The sequence below is a fragment of the Arabidopsis lyrata genome (genome assembly GCF_000004255.2).
Source record: "Arabidopsis lyrata subsp. lyrata unplaced genomic scaffold ARALYscaffold_5, whole genome shotgun sequence".
NCBI classification, from domain to species: Eukaryota; Viridiplantae; Streptophyta; class Magnoliopsida; order Brassicales; family Brassicaceae; genus Arabidopsis; species Arabidopsis lyrata.
The window spans coordinates 216,377-230,148 of NW_003302551.1; the positions used below are offsets into that span (position 1 = coordinate 216,377).

Consider the following 13,772-nt stretch of genomic DNA (forward strand, 5'->3'; position numbering starts at 1 on the left):
AGTGTCATAGTGACCACTCTCTTTCAAGTCTCAACGGTTGAAAGAATTCATTTGTTGTGTGGATTTTATCTATAGCTTCAATTATTACTGTCATGGAAGGATGATCCCCAATTTGTACAAACAACTTTTGTAGCTTCCGATGAGCAAATCATTCGTCTTGGGACGTACACAGATTTAACTTCCGACATCACTATCTTCTAAAGTCAAAAAGTTTCTGTCTTGTCTCTTAATCATTTTCATTCTGCTCTTTGGATCCAAACCCTTCTTACCTATATCATCTGCTTTTGCTACTCAATAAGGTTTCAATTTTCAATTCGAACAATTTAGCACAGTTATAAAGGTTACACAAACACATTCAGATATATATATAAGGGATTCTTGTTAACAAAACAAGGATTAAAAGCCGGCATAGTTATGTGTGATAACTTTTGGTCTTGTAGTGTTCAAATTAAACATGAGAATTGCCTTTTCATGATTGTCTTTATCAACCCACCTCCCATGCTAGTTTTATCATAAACGTATGTATATATCCAAAATGTAAAATCCTATTAGTCATCATCAAAATATTTGCCGACCAGCACCAATTATTATACCTATAATAAATAAAAGGACACCAAAAACATGTGAATGTTTTGTGTATGGTTCAATCTCAAACATGATCTCTTGATTATACAAAAATATGTTTGATCGCTGATAAACTCGATACAATCAAGATCTAGAATAGAAGCTACAATGGATTGAGTGTTAAGACGCATACAAAGAAGACGCAGAAGAAATGATTCAGGCACAAGCAGTGTCAATGAGATGCGAAACAAGTTGCCAACACTACAAGTTTCAATATGGAAGAGAAAGGACAAAGGAGGAGACAAGGAGGTTAGTGGGCCCCACTGTTTGATGATTGGGTAGGAAACATTTAGTGGGCCACCACTTGTCTCTTTGTCCCTCCCTCCCACCGTAAATCAATCTCTCCTCATTGGTTTGCTACACAAAAAAGAAAGAAACTCCTGTGGGTCGGTCACTCACTCACCATTCCTTGTTCCTATTACCACTTTCTATATTACTCCACACTCCACAAAACTCTTCTATAAACTTAGTAAGAAGCATAAAGCTACCACTAATTTTTTTAACTTTTATAGATCCCATTAGTTCACGTCCTATTCAAAGGCATCAATTCCAAGTCACACATGAATGGGTCTCTTGTTGGACACAAAACTTAAAGCTTAGATGACACCAAACATGCATGTTGGATCTATGCTATTATGGGCACATAGGATTAATCTGATGAATTTGAACACCGAAAGACTATACTACTACTACAACATGTCATAGTACCAAAATACTAAAAGGACATACCAAGTATGTACTATGTACATTGGCCTGTGCAACCTTTTTTAGTCGCCCAGGAGACAAAGTGGCTGTCTCATGCTTAGCTCAGCTTTCAGCGCTGGAAACTTCTCCAGGTCATGAGAATCTCCTAGAACGTTCTGTGCAAACACAAGATCAAAGGCAAAGTAATGAATCCAGAGGCGTAGAAATATATCATTTCACCGTAATGTGATGGGAGAATGGATGTTTACCAAAGCGGCGATGTGGGCTTCCTGAAGCATATTGCCGTCTATCTCTAGCCTAGCGACTGGGAACTCTGGCAAGTGTCCAGACTGTTTCTTCCCAAGCAAATCACCAGGTCCACGTAGAAGAAGGTCTATGTTTGCCAAGTAAAACCCATCTGATGACTTCCCCAACATCTTCAACCGTTTTAGGCTATTGGTAGTTGACCCAACTAATAAGCACTTGGATTTTCTAGTTCCTCGCCCAACACGTCCTCGGAGTTGGTGTAACTGAGCGATTCCAAATCTTTCAGCATTCATGACAACCATCATTGATGCGTCTGGAACATCAACACCTATCTCTATCACCTGGGTGGACAGAAGTATCTGTGTTTCTCCACTTCTGAATTTGTTTAGAGCCTCTTCTTTGTCGTCACTCTTCATCCTCCCGTGTAACAGTCCGCAATTGAACTTCGGAAATTTTTTGGCTACTATTTCGAGCTCAGCAGAGGCAGCACGGAGCTGTGGCAGTTGCTCTGATTGGTCAATAACAGGATACACAACGTATACTCTCCCTCCAGATTTCAGGTCTTTCAGCATCATCTGTCAATGGAAAAATGATAGGTTTAGATATCATCTACTGTGGAAAGTTTAAAAATCAAAGTCTTGAATGATTGTTTCTTTAATGACGAGAGTCAGAAAAAGAAATGTAGTTATTGTCATAGGTCTTACTGAGTAGACTTCCTTGATGCCAGTCTCGTTTCCCTCGAAAATGTGTGTCTCAACTGGTATTCTTCCAAGTGGCATACCAGTAATCTGAAGAAACAAAGAGTTGCAGTCACTAAAATTGCTTATAGACGTTTAACACATGGAACAAGTGAGTTTCAACCAGACGGATGAACGTGGAAACGTTTAACATACTTGGGTCAGAGATATATCCCCGTATAAAGCTAAGGCAAGTGATCTCGGGATAGGGGTGGCTGACATGGCAAGAACATGAGGAGCCATACTGAGATCAGCTTTAGAAGTATCATCAGAGTCAGATGATCCACTTTTTGATATCATAGATGTCCCATATAACTGCATAAGTCAGGCCACAATAAACTTCGGTTTACTAATTATATGCTTACATCGATAAACAAAAACGAAAACTAAAGACATAAATTCATTTCATGTCACCGATCAAATGATCACCATGGATCATTACTGTTTATTTTTTCATGATAGTTCAACTAGAGTGATTAAACCAGTACTTATCTGATAGAATCAAAATATTCTAGGAACCTGACCTTGCTGTTAAACTTTCCTCTCTGGATTACACCAAACCGTTGCTGCTCGTCAACTACAGCAATACGTAATGCAGAGTACTCTATCTTTTCAGCTATCAGACTGTGAGTTCCAATTATAAACGATATAGCTCCACTTTGAAGATCCTGTCATAGTGTCATCAATTGTCAGCTATAAGGAATACAAACTTATTGTATCATTTAAAAAAACATATTAGCTGCATGACTTGCCTGGCGAATCATACGTGACTGCTTTGCGGGGGTTGAACCTGTGAGCAATCCAATGGTTGGCTTGGATGTTACCCCCTCCATATTCTCCAACAGATCACGACACTGTTCATAATGCTGGATGGCAAGTAATTCTGTGGGGGCCATGAAAGCTGCCTACACGTGAGAAAAGAGTAACTCAAATAACAAATTCAACTACATGAAAAGAATGAGTCATTAGAGGATTTCTTGAGAAATTAACTTCACATGGTGAAATTAATTAAGGTCAAAGAGAGATTCTATTAACCAACCTGGTAACCAGATCCTATGACCTCCATGCACGCTAAGAAAGCGACCACTGTTTTGCCACATCCAACATCACCCTTAAAGATAAACCGATCTATTAAGAAACTTTTGTTTTGATAAAAATAAACAAATGTGGCAACAGTAAAATCTGATTCTGATAGTCTGGTAAGATTGGCTAAAGCCTACAAAGAAAGAACTAATCTATAACCGAGAAAAAGAAAAAAAACCAGCCAGCTCAGCTGACAAAACTACCTGCAAAAGCCGATTCATTGGAACCGGACGCTTTAGATCCCATATTATTTCTGAGACAGCGCTTAGCTGGCTAGGAGTAAGGGAATATGGTAAAGCCTTCAGAAAACTCTTGGTGAGAGTGGACCATTCTTCAATATAAACGGAATTAAGCACTGGCTTTCTAAACTTTTCCAGCAATACATCTTTCTCTATTTTTGTGCCAAGGCCTTGAAGCATTTGGTACAAGCGTGCCAACTGTGTAGGAGAACAAAATTCAATGGACTAATCGTTTCCACTAACAAATTAACACTAAGAATTCTGTTTCTGAGAAGACAATTATCAAGAAGCTAGTTACCTGTAGGTAAAAGAATTCGTCGAATATAAGCCTTTTGCGAGCTAAATCAGCCTCATCTAAAGTCTTTGGCTCGTGAATACCAACATAGGCCTACATTTACAGCAAGTAAAAAAATGAAAAGCAATTGAGAACATAAAATTTTGTAGTGGATTAAAGAAGAAGTTAAGCAAAGAGCATGCTTCAAAGAGAAGCAAGACTTACATCATTAAGAGATGGTAGGCCAAAAACTGTAGTAATTTCCTTAGGAATCGGATCCATATTGGCGGGGAGAACCCGCAGAGCCCTAAGAGATAAAAAGTGGGTGAGGTGTGATAAAAAAGCAAACCAATCATCGAAATATGTAATGCTTAGTTCTGAGAAGTTCAGGTATTTTTTATGATATATGAAGAACAATCCCTATATTCAAGCCAGTGCTGAAACACTCAAGGTGAGGCTTTTACTCAAAATCTAAGCGATTCCCTGATAATCTGATATGGCATCAGAACTGCTGTTTCATTTACTTTTCAATTTTAGATAATGAAACAAATAATGCAATATTTTACTAACCAGTGAAGATCACGGAAAAAAAAAGAGAAAGAAAACCTGGAAATGACATCGCTAAGGAACTTTGGGTTCAACCCTCCTTTAGAAGGGTATATAGGATATGGTCTCCCCTGGGCTCGATGAGAGGATTCTTCTTCATCTTTGAGTACATCAATATTGTATTCCCTCATTTCAAAATGATCTTCTGCACGCAATGACTTAACCTAGATATAGAAGAGATTATTAACAGATTCTTGAATTAGCACAGTTGCCAAAAACTTTCGTCCACGTAAATCTGATTCTTTAGGGATCTTTTATCGTGCTAAAACCAGTCTAAACTTCAAAATATGACTTCAAGAAGAGAGCTAAAGACTTATGAGGCAGTCTGAATTAGTAAAATACCTAAGCAAGAGATAAATATAAGTACAAAGACAACTTAAGGGAAGCAACGGAATTACCTTTCCACTAACGCATACAAGGTCCCCGACTTTATGTTTCTCTTGAATAGTATTAAGAAAGGGTTGCCAGGTAAAGCGAGTCCCCCTAAAAAACTTCTTCAGATGCAAAAAAATTGATTTTCCTGCTTTATCTTCAGCATTATAACTCAGATTCTCCGGAGTTCTGTCTCTGCCTGAGATTTCACAGCTGACAATAACCTCGAGAAATGAAAATGAAGAGCTAGCTCTAACTCCCCTGCACATTGAATCGCAGAGTTCAAATTTGAATTTCAGAAACGTGTAGATGCAGTTCAACACAAAAGGCATAAGCAATACATGAAGGTTGCTGAATTGAGAAATTATCAACAGAAAAACAGTGGCAATAGAGACGATTTCTTGACAAAGATCTTTCTTTGAGTATGTTTGAGATGAACTTTGGAAAGATATCAGAAAGAAATACTGACTTTGAAGACAAGATCTTCCCAACAAATATCAAATACTGTCCATCCTCAATATCAACCTGTGCATTCTGCAAATCTGCATAGGTTCGAGGAAAATGATGCAATAATTTCTTCATCTGCATCGAAAGACAATTTGAAAAATGGTTTGAAGCCTTTCATCGGGAAGAAGCTGTTGTTTCTATGTATTCAAATGCTTACCGTGTGAAAGCCACAGCTGTCTAGCTGATTACTGTGCCTCTTACTTAACCCAGGCAGAGAATCTATACTAGTACCCAGAAATTGCTGAGCAGCAAAAACATCAGACGTTGTTTCAACTTCAGAAGTAGCAGTTTTGCTTGTAAAAGAGGAACCATCTGATATCTCTTCTCTGGGATGGGAAGAATCATCATTCTGTAAAAGCTCAGGACAGAAGGAAGATAATGTTCTGGAAAGATTGTCAGGATCAAACCATCCTCCATGCATAGGAGTGGGAAGGAAACTGTTATCAGCTGGCGTTTTAAGAATGCTACTTGATTGATGGTAAGATTTGCTATGGGAGTATAATTCGACGGGACGAGAATCACCAAGAATGATAGAAGGGAATCTCTTACACGCCAAAACAAGATCTTTCTTAACTTGGTCATCAGATTTCTTGTCCAAAAAATCATCAACATTATCACACTCCATCAAAGCAGCAACCTGAGTAATAGAGTAAGAAACCACAAGCATTTGAAATGCATAGAGAAACATGAATTCGTATAGCAATAAAAAAACAATGAATTTACCTTAGAAATCAACTTGGACTGGTTTTCGAGCCTAGCAGCGGCATACTTGTCAACTTGTTCGAGAAGATTGTCAGAAAATTTATGCTTTGAACGGTAAGGTATGGAGAAGAAGAAGAAATTACTCAACCTAGAGAAGAACCAGCTTGATTGGTTAATTTCCATATAAGCAAGACAAGTTGAGAGAATCACAAGAAGAAAGTACCTGATTCTTCTATTCCAGTTTCCTCTCTGAGCTTGGATTACAATGACACTACGCAATCTTCTACCAGCACAACACTGACAACATTTCAAAAAACAAAAATGACATGAGAGAGAGACGTTCTACGACTACGAAGATACAAGGGGACGAGTACCATGTTACAGGGTTGCACCATGGATAGAGTCACTGCCGCCATTGGAGATCAAAACATAGCTTTTGCCTCAAGAAGAATTGTTCTCACATCCAAGTCCGAAAAGGGTTTCTGAGGCTAATCAACAGACAAATCAAAATCGAGCGATAATTGATTGATCAAACAAAGGATTGGAATTGGGTTTAGGCTTATAAGAAGACTTCGCTGAAAATGGAACCTCAAATTCCAAGTTCCTGAGTACAAAATCGAGTTAAAAGTTTTTTGAGTCTTGGACAGCTTCGAGACTTGAGGGTTTAATTTTATTTGTCTTAAATCTTCAAATTAAAAACTACTACTACTTATTTAACAACTAAATTAATTTGATCGATTCATAATCCAGTTTGAAATTGTTAATGTACATGAAGATTATCAAGACTCATAATCATTTCTGATGACGATATTTGCATAGATTAGCTTATGCAAATATCTTTCAGAGAATTGAGTTTTGCTTGCTATTGTTTATTATTGTAGACATCAACATCTACTATAAGCAAATGAATATAGGTAAATGTAATAAGGATGGTTCTAAAGAGTAAATAAATATATATATATGAATTTCAAGTTTCAAGAGAAACCATTACACACACGAGATTCCAATATGACAACAAGAAGAAGAGACAACTCAGAGAGACATGATACAATAGGCAGAACACAACAATCAATGGTTTGCTGCTAAACAACTTGATAATCAATTTTTCTGACTAAGACACTGCAGAGGAGACGCCCACACATCTGGAAGCACAGATACTATCACTCCTCATTAGACATGCTGACCGTTTTACCGGAGTTGCTGCTTTGTCTACCTGTGTTGTCTTCTGTGACGATAGGCCAGTTGCAGTGTTTGGAGTCTGTGGAGGTGTAAACACCACTGAAGCTGAAGATGATGCTTGAACTGAATCAGAACCTTCATCCTCTGATGAGCACACCCGTTCTCTGCAACAAAACCCAAACACCTACTTATAGCCCGATTCACTTAAACTCATGACGGTTCACTTTCAGCAAGTAGTATGACTCACCTAGGAAGTGAAGTGTACTTTCTCTGATGTGGTGGGGAGTTGTGTTCATCTTCATCGTCGTTGTGCTCTTCGAGTCGGGCAAACTCTTGTTTGAACTGATCAACTCCGCTGGATGTCAGGATCAATTCACAAAGATCAGACACAAGTTCTTTTCTACGAAGAACAAAGTTTATTGGGAAATGGGGCAATACCTCGGGTATAGAAAATGAGAGTTGATGTTCTCTTCTCCTTGTAGATACTCTTGCAGCATCTGTGGATGATACTCCAAAATCTGTTTCATATCCAGAAAGAGAACAAAAAAGAGTTTAAGAGATTCCTAAAAACTCAAATAATCATATGTTTGAGTCCCTTAAGCATAGGGATCCTTGACTTGACGGTTTTTATTTACCTCTCTGTACATGAGTTCCCTCACATCATCCCGAGTCAATTTCCTCCTCTCAAACTCAAACTCAAGTTTCGAGATAGGTTGCCTCGATGGTTCATAGTCCACATTTGCCAATCCTTGAAAATACGGATCAGCCAATGCCTGCGGAAAGAAGAAAACAAAAAGCATCAAGAATCATTCAAATGAATGCAAGCACACGGAAAAAAACCAACATTTCAGTGTATTTTCCTCTTACCTCTTCTGCAGAGGGACGGTCCTTTGGGTCAAAAGCGATCAAACGCTGAAGTAACTTCAGCGCCACAGGATCGATATTGGGGAATTTATGGGTGAAAGGTACAGGATCCTTTCGCCTCATGTTACCCAAATACTTTCTAGCCTTCTCATTGCGAATCTACACAGATTCATTATAAACAACTTCATGACATACAAAGCTAAAAAACACACTTGCATTCAAAGCAAGTCTATCTGGGAGAGAGAGAAGCCTCTGTATTGGGAGTTAGTTTAGCTTCCGGGAAAAATAAAAACAAAACAAACCCTGGATAGAGTTATCGGCGACGGAGTTCCAAGCAAATCAGTGACGAGTTCTAGCTGGTGCACAACGTTTTTGCCAGGAAACAAAGGTTTTCCAGTTAGCATCTCTGCAAATATGCAGCCAACGCTCCACATGTCAATCGCTGGCGTGTACTGCACAAACATATCAATTCCATAAGCTCACACATCACAATATGCATAAGTATATGGAAACAGGACAAGGAATAAAGGCTTTACATTAGAATAGAAGGAACCACATAGCTCTGGCGCACGGTACCATCTAGTAGCAACATAGTCCTTGCAAAAGCACATGACAAGATTATTGGTTACTTAGCAAAAGCATTGAATCATTTGCACAGGACAAGATTGGTTACTTAGCGAAAGTATATAATCATTTGAAATCGAATGAACAACAACATACCTCTCAGTTAAACTAACTTACTAGGCATTCTTAAAATGAATTGGACAAGTGTGAAAGACAGAGAAAGATACATACAGTCCAGAAAACGGCAGAAGGGGAATCAGTGAAGGAGACACGAGCAAGTCCTAAATCACAGATCTTGATCTTGCAATCAGCATTAGCGAGGATGTTCTTAGGCTTCAGATCTCTATGGAACACATGAGCTATACAAGAAGAACAAAGAAAAGATGATAGATAGAAGATTCAAAGAAAAAAACAGAAAATCCTCAAGATGAAATTGTAAGAGGTCACAGGGAACAAAGAAACCTTACCTGAGTGCATGAATTTTAAGCCACGAAGAAGTTGGTACAAGAAGAATTGATGATGCTGAGGAGTGAGGTCGTCATTTACCTTAAGAACGTGGTGAAGATCAGACTCCATCAACTCAAAAACAACATAAATATCTTTGAACTCTTTGCGACAAGGAGGGAGCATGATATGCTTGATCTCCACGATATCAGGATGTCGAAGAAGCCTGAGAAGCTTGATCTCTCTGAGGATACGAATAGCGTCTGAAACATGTTCAAACACATTGGTCATCTTCTTGATCGCCACTTTGCCTCCCGTGTGTGGACATTCCGCAGAAGCAACAACTCCGTAGCTTCCTTTGCCAACAACTTCTTGGATCTGATATTGACTTGCTTCACCGTACTCCGTGAAAAACTCTTTCTCCAACATCTTATTGATTTCTCACTGTTAACAACAACAACAAACCCAGAAATGTTATGTAAAAAACAAAACATCCGTAGATCCAATATAGAAACTTAAATCTAATAGATCAAAAACCAAAAGACAAACCCAGAAACAACAGATCCTGATTAATATCCACAAGGAAGAACCCTAATTTTACAACAACAACAACAAAAAAAAAAAAAGAAAGGAAAAAAGGAGAGACCTTTAAGATAATAATCTTGGAAGAAAGAGAAAATAATTCCACGAAGCTGCAACGAAGAAGAAGATTGTCGTCTGAAATTAAAAGCAAAGGAGGGCACACGCTCTTTTATATATATATGATGAATTCGCCTCAAGACAAAACAGCTCATTTAACCATTCGCTGATTACTCTAAATTAAAACACCTTTTAATAATGGAGAAATACCTTTTTTTAAAGAAACAAGTTGCCTCAAATAAAAAAAAAATTATCGCCCGACGAGATACACATGATGGCCAGTTCCTCCGAATCCAAGAAGAGCTACTATGACTTTGAAGGATAAGAAAAAAAATCTTGAAAAGGACTTTTTGCTGAAATCATCTGACAGAAAATTGAAAATCAGAAATGAGCTGAAATCACTGTAATGAAAATGGAATAAAAATAGGAGAAGAAAGAGCAACGAAGATTAAACAATACCTAAAAATGCGAGCCATACCTTATCTTATCTTCGAGTGCCAAATTTATCGGAATAATTCAATTAACAGATAACATATATTGTTAAGAGTTATGGTATATACGCGGCTGGTTGCCCTCCTGTCTTTTTCATCTACCCCCGAACGACATCGTTTTAGAAGGCGAATAATGAACTCTCGAGGAAAGTCTCTTTGTTGTGCGGAGGTTCCGAATCTCCCACCATTGTTGACCATCCTTGCAAACGACGCCGTTTTTGTGACGGTGCTCAAGTTGGTATAAAACGGGGGCGTTTTGTGTTGATGGCTTTGTTGTCTCTTCATTATTCTAATGGGCCGTAACCTAATGGGCGTTTACATCTCCTGTTGTATATAAATCCACACGGTCAACTTTCCACGTAACAACTACGTACATAGACTTGGGGTTGTTTTGTCTTTAGTAAATGAAAAGATAACAACCGACAATCTATCAGTCTATCACCACTAAAGTCAACTTTTTATGGATATACAAATATTTGTACCAAAGGTCAAATATCTTTAATATTATAACTTTCATCATTTAATTATAATAAATGAAAAAAAAAAAAATGAAAAACTAATTGCTACGCCACAAATTCTATTTTTTAAAACCAACGTACATTTGATTAAACAATTGACCTGACTTGAAAAAGTTGAAAGTGATAATTTATCAAATGAAAAAGCTTCCTAATTTGACGGAAGAGAATGTACGAAACACGATAAGGACATATATCATATTCATATGTTTTTTAATGTAAGAACTAAACTAAATGAAATAATACTTAGCTTGTCGAGGCAAATATTTTGGGTAACTCCGATCCTCCAGAGGAGCTTCAAAGGTATTCCATCTCTGCACCGATGTGGCGTCTTCTGCAAACACTTGAAAGGTATTCCATCTCTGGACCGATATGGTGTCTTCTGCAAACACTTTAACGTTTACGTCAATATACTTTACAAAAGCTTTAGCAGTATCTTTAGGTTTTATCCCCTTATGTATTGACGTAACAAATTATTTGTAGATTCATATAAGTTAATTAGTAGGACTTAATGACGTGACTAACTTTCTTTCCCCACCTATCTAAGTAGTTTCATCCCAAAATTGAACTCGTAGACATATGCCTTGCTCTATGATTTCTCTACATCAATTTCGAAAATACATTTTCAAGTTGACATCGTATTGTAAAGTTAGCTAATGGGCCTTAGATATTGACTCATGAAAGCCATAATGGGCCAATCTATTGAACTTTTCCCCCTTCCATTTTGGCTGATTTATTAAGTTCACAACACATTACAGACGTGTTTAGTTTTTCCGAAAGACATTAAAAAGTAAAAACAGTTGTATATTGTTCAAATGAATTTGATTGAAAAATTTGATGAAAAACAAAAAAAAAAATTTGATTGAAAATACTCTCTATCTATCACATAAAGGCATGTTATTAATTACTAGGCTAATACCCGCACAACGTGCGGGTTTTTTCATCTATAATTTGTCAGTTATAACAATTTACACTAGATTTTATCCCGCGGTACACCGCGGGTCGATTTTTTATAACAAAAAAAATTATTTAGCAAAATTTTAAGTTGTATTTGTTTTGTTAATATTGTTTATTTTGTTTAGTGTTTCTGATTTTATAATTAAATTTTGATTTTTAATTCTAAGATTTCATCCAAAGTATATTGTTTAATATTAATATCGATCTAAACCCGTTACACCATATAACCCCGTTCCGTAAAATTAAACATCATTTGTTATTTTTTTTTGAATAATATTTTTATCCACTACGGGTCGCAGGTTCAAGCGGATAAGCCCGTAGAGAGTTGCGGGTTTGCGTGTCGACCCGCCAAAAGAGAAGCTATCTTTTGAAACCCTTTGTTGTATTTAGAGGTTTTGAGAAAATATCCCTAAAAAATAATTTTCATTATATGAAAAAAAAAAGAAGTAGAAGAAATTGTAGTATCAAGTATCAACATTCCCGATTTTTACATCATTCGTTACTATTATTTTTTTTTTTTGCAGATAAAAATCAGAAGTTAACTAAGTCGAGATTTTTAAAAAGATTGTGTAGAGATTTTTGGTAAATTGTTGAAAACTTATTTGATTTCAAAATCTTTACTTAAGGAAAGATTTTGTAGAGACTTTTGCTAAATATATGAGAAATGAATTTCATTTAAAAATCTTTACTTAAATAAAACAAATCTAAATAATTAATGCTAATGGCATGCCATTGTAAATACTTCTCAACTTCAGGATTTATTTGCTAATTGTGATCCAAAAATGTATATATAGATTGATTGAGTTAGTTTGATAAATAGTCTTTTTAGTTTTTTTTTTCTAATAATCATTTTGATGTATTCCTCTAACTCTCGAGTAAATAATTTATTCTATTTTTTTTGTTTTTTAATTACATTGTTTAACACTTATTTACAATTACTTTCCTTAAAAACAAAAAAAATATATAAATTTTGTTATCTTAAAAGTAATTTTATATAAACGAAAAAGTAGTGTTGATTTAGTATCTCATATTTACCTTAAAATAAACCATAAATTCAACTAATATTCATTGTCACTAATCCTATATATATTATAGTATATGAAAACATGAAAGAAATTATAATATTATATTATTTAATTTTTATACGTTAATAAAATCTAAAATTTAATTAAAATTCCATTGATTTTATGTTTATGCATAAGTTTATACAATTTTATACAGAAAAATTTAAATAATTTAATTTCTATATGAGTTTGATATACTTTTGTACTAACTAAATTGAACTTACTTGGCTAATAAGTTAATATATGTCAATTTTCATATAAGTAAGAATTAATGCATGATTTAAATTCTTAACAAAATAAAATAAAATAATAAATATAATATGCTGATATGACACGTGTCACTATCTCCACTGCTGACGTGGCGAAATGATGGAGAGAGTTGGCCAACTTTTATATATATGATACATAATAAATGTTTCACAAAAGAGATGACTTTTACATAGATTATTTTGCTCTGCAAATTCAAGCTTTTCAACACCGTTCCATTTGCAAAAGAATGAACACGGCTAATTTTTTCATTAAAACAAATATACAAATAAGAATTCCATTTCATTGCCTCTAGTAATAATTAAATTTATATTGTTACAAGTTACAACTTTCGAGAAAAGCTTTATATTTACGTAATTTATTGATCTATATCCAAAGACATGTAACTAATTTTTTTCATTTTCTCAACCAATGAAAACCGTAACTCCACATTCCGACAAGAAAAAACTTGAGCGATTCCGATTTCTCATGTAACTAAACCATAACTCCACATTCCAATTGCAGATTTAGTTGTGTCTGTGTGGGACTCATCTTCCCATGAGAAAACTTGAGCGATTGATCTGATTGGAGGTGATATGTCAATCATATTAGATTTTAGAGACATTTTTTCTCCTGTGAGACGTCACAGAAGTCAGAAACAAAGTGTTACAATTGATAAAACTCTTAGAAGGTTTCAGACAAGAGAGCTAAAAC

General features: G+C 35.9%; 2 protein-coding genes across 7 annotated transcripts; both read right to left on the reverse strand.

Annotated features, from left to right (window-relative positions):
- Window positions 1-384: 384 nt before the first annotated feature.
- LOC110228349 (ATP-dependent DNA helicase homolog RECG, chloroplastic) lies at window positions 385-6,757 on the reverse strand. Of its 4 annotated transcripts, none has more exons than XM_021025508.1 (18): window positions 6,470-6,757; window positions 6,319-6,392; window positions 6,117-6,243; window positions 5,551-6,030; window positions 5,356-5,468; window positions 4,913-5,147; window positions 4,515-4,678; window positions 4,134-4,215; window positions 3,933-4,022; window positions 3,599-3,832; window positions 3,352-3,423; window positions 3,065-3,217; window positions 2,837-2,980; window positions 2,469-2,627; window positions 2,280-2,363; window positions 1,578-2,150; window positions 1,354-1,484; window positions 385-593 (listed from the first exon to the last, which is right to left on the reverse strand). In XM_021025508.1, exons 1-17 carry the CDS (start codon window positions 6,509-6,511, stop codon window positions 1,392-1,394), a joined length of 2,919 nt encoding a protein of 972 aa, XP_020881167.1. In that variant the 5' UTR covers window positions 6,512-6,757; the 3' UTR covers window positions 385-593; window positions 1,354-1,391. The 4 variants fall into 4 exon arrangements, with proteins under 4 accessions (XP_020881167.1, XP_020881168.1, XP_020881170.1 ...); XM_021025509.1 differs by lacking the exon at window positions 385-593 and adding an exon at window positions 623-981; XM_021025511.1 differs by lacking the exon at window positions 385-593 and having other exon boundaries at window positions 623-1,484; window positions 6,488-6,757.
- A 268-nt stretch (window positions 6,758-7,025) lies between these two features.
- LOC9312819 (mitogen-activated protein kinase 17) lies at window positions 7,026-10,013 on the reverse strand. 3 transcript variants are annotated; one of them, XM_021025009.1, is made up of 11 exons: window positions 9,996-10,013; window positions 9,793-9,863; window positions 9,170-9,590; window positions 8,934-9,061; window positions 8,675-8,734; window positions 8,441-8,590; window positions 8,142-8,297; window positions 7,910-8,047; window positions 7,713-7,792; window positions 7,522-7,629; window positions 7,026-7,438 (listed from the first exon to the last, which is right to left on the reverse strand). In XM_021025009.1, exons 3-11 carry the CDS (start codon window positions 9,573-9,575, stop codon window positions 7,207-7,209), a joined length of 1,458 nt encoding a protein of 485 aa, XP_020880668.1. In that variant the 5' UTR covers window positions 9,576-9,590; window positions 9,793-9,863; window positions 9,996-10,013; the 3' UTR covers window positions 7,026-7,206. The 3 variants fall into 3 exon arrangements, with proteins under 3 accessions (XP_020880668.1, XP_002876751.1, XP_020880669.1); XM_002876705.2 differs by lacking the exon at window positions 9,996-10,013 and having other exon boundaries at window positions 9,793-9,885; XM_021025010.1 differs by lacking the exons at window positions 9,793-9,863; window positions 9,996-10,013 and adding an exon at window positions 9,696-9,719.
- Window positions 10,014-13,772: the final 3,759 nt, after the last annotated feature.

What these genes read in the sequence shown, in the direction of transcription:
- LOC110228349 (XM_021025508.1), bottom strand. Translation starts at nt 6,511, where the DNA reads ATGGCGGCAGTGACTCTATCCATGGTGCAACCCTGTAACATG. An exon ending in AACTGGAATAGAAGAATCAG is followed by an intron (nt 6,244 to 6,318) that starts GTACTTTCTTCT and finishes GTTCTTCTCTAG; the next exon opens with GTTGAGTAATTTCTTCTTCT. An exon ending in TCATAGGATCTGGTTACCAG is followed by an intron (nt 3,218 to 3,351) that starts GTTGGTTAATAG and finishes TCTCACGTGTAG; the next exon opens with GCAGCTTTCATGGCCCCCAC.
- LOC9312819 (XM_021025009.1), bottom strand. Translation starts at nt 9,575, where the DNA reads ATGTTGGAGAAAGAGTTTTTCACGGAGTACGGTGAAGCAAGTCAATAT. An exon ending in CTTAAAATTCATGCACTCAG is followed by an intron (nt 9,062 to 9,169) that starts GTAAGGTTTCTT and finishes CTTCTTGTATAG; the next exon opens with CTCATGTGTTCCATAGAGAT. An exon ending in GGGAACTCATGTACAGAGAG is followed by an intron (nt 7,793 to 7,909) that starts GTAAATAAAAAC and finishes GATATGAAACAG; the next exon opens with ATTTTGGAGTATCATCCACA.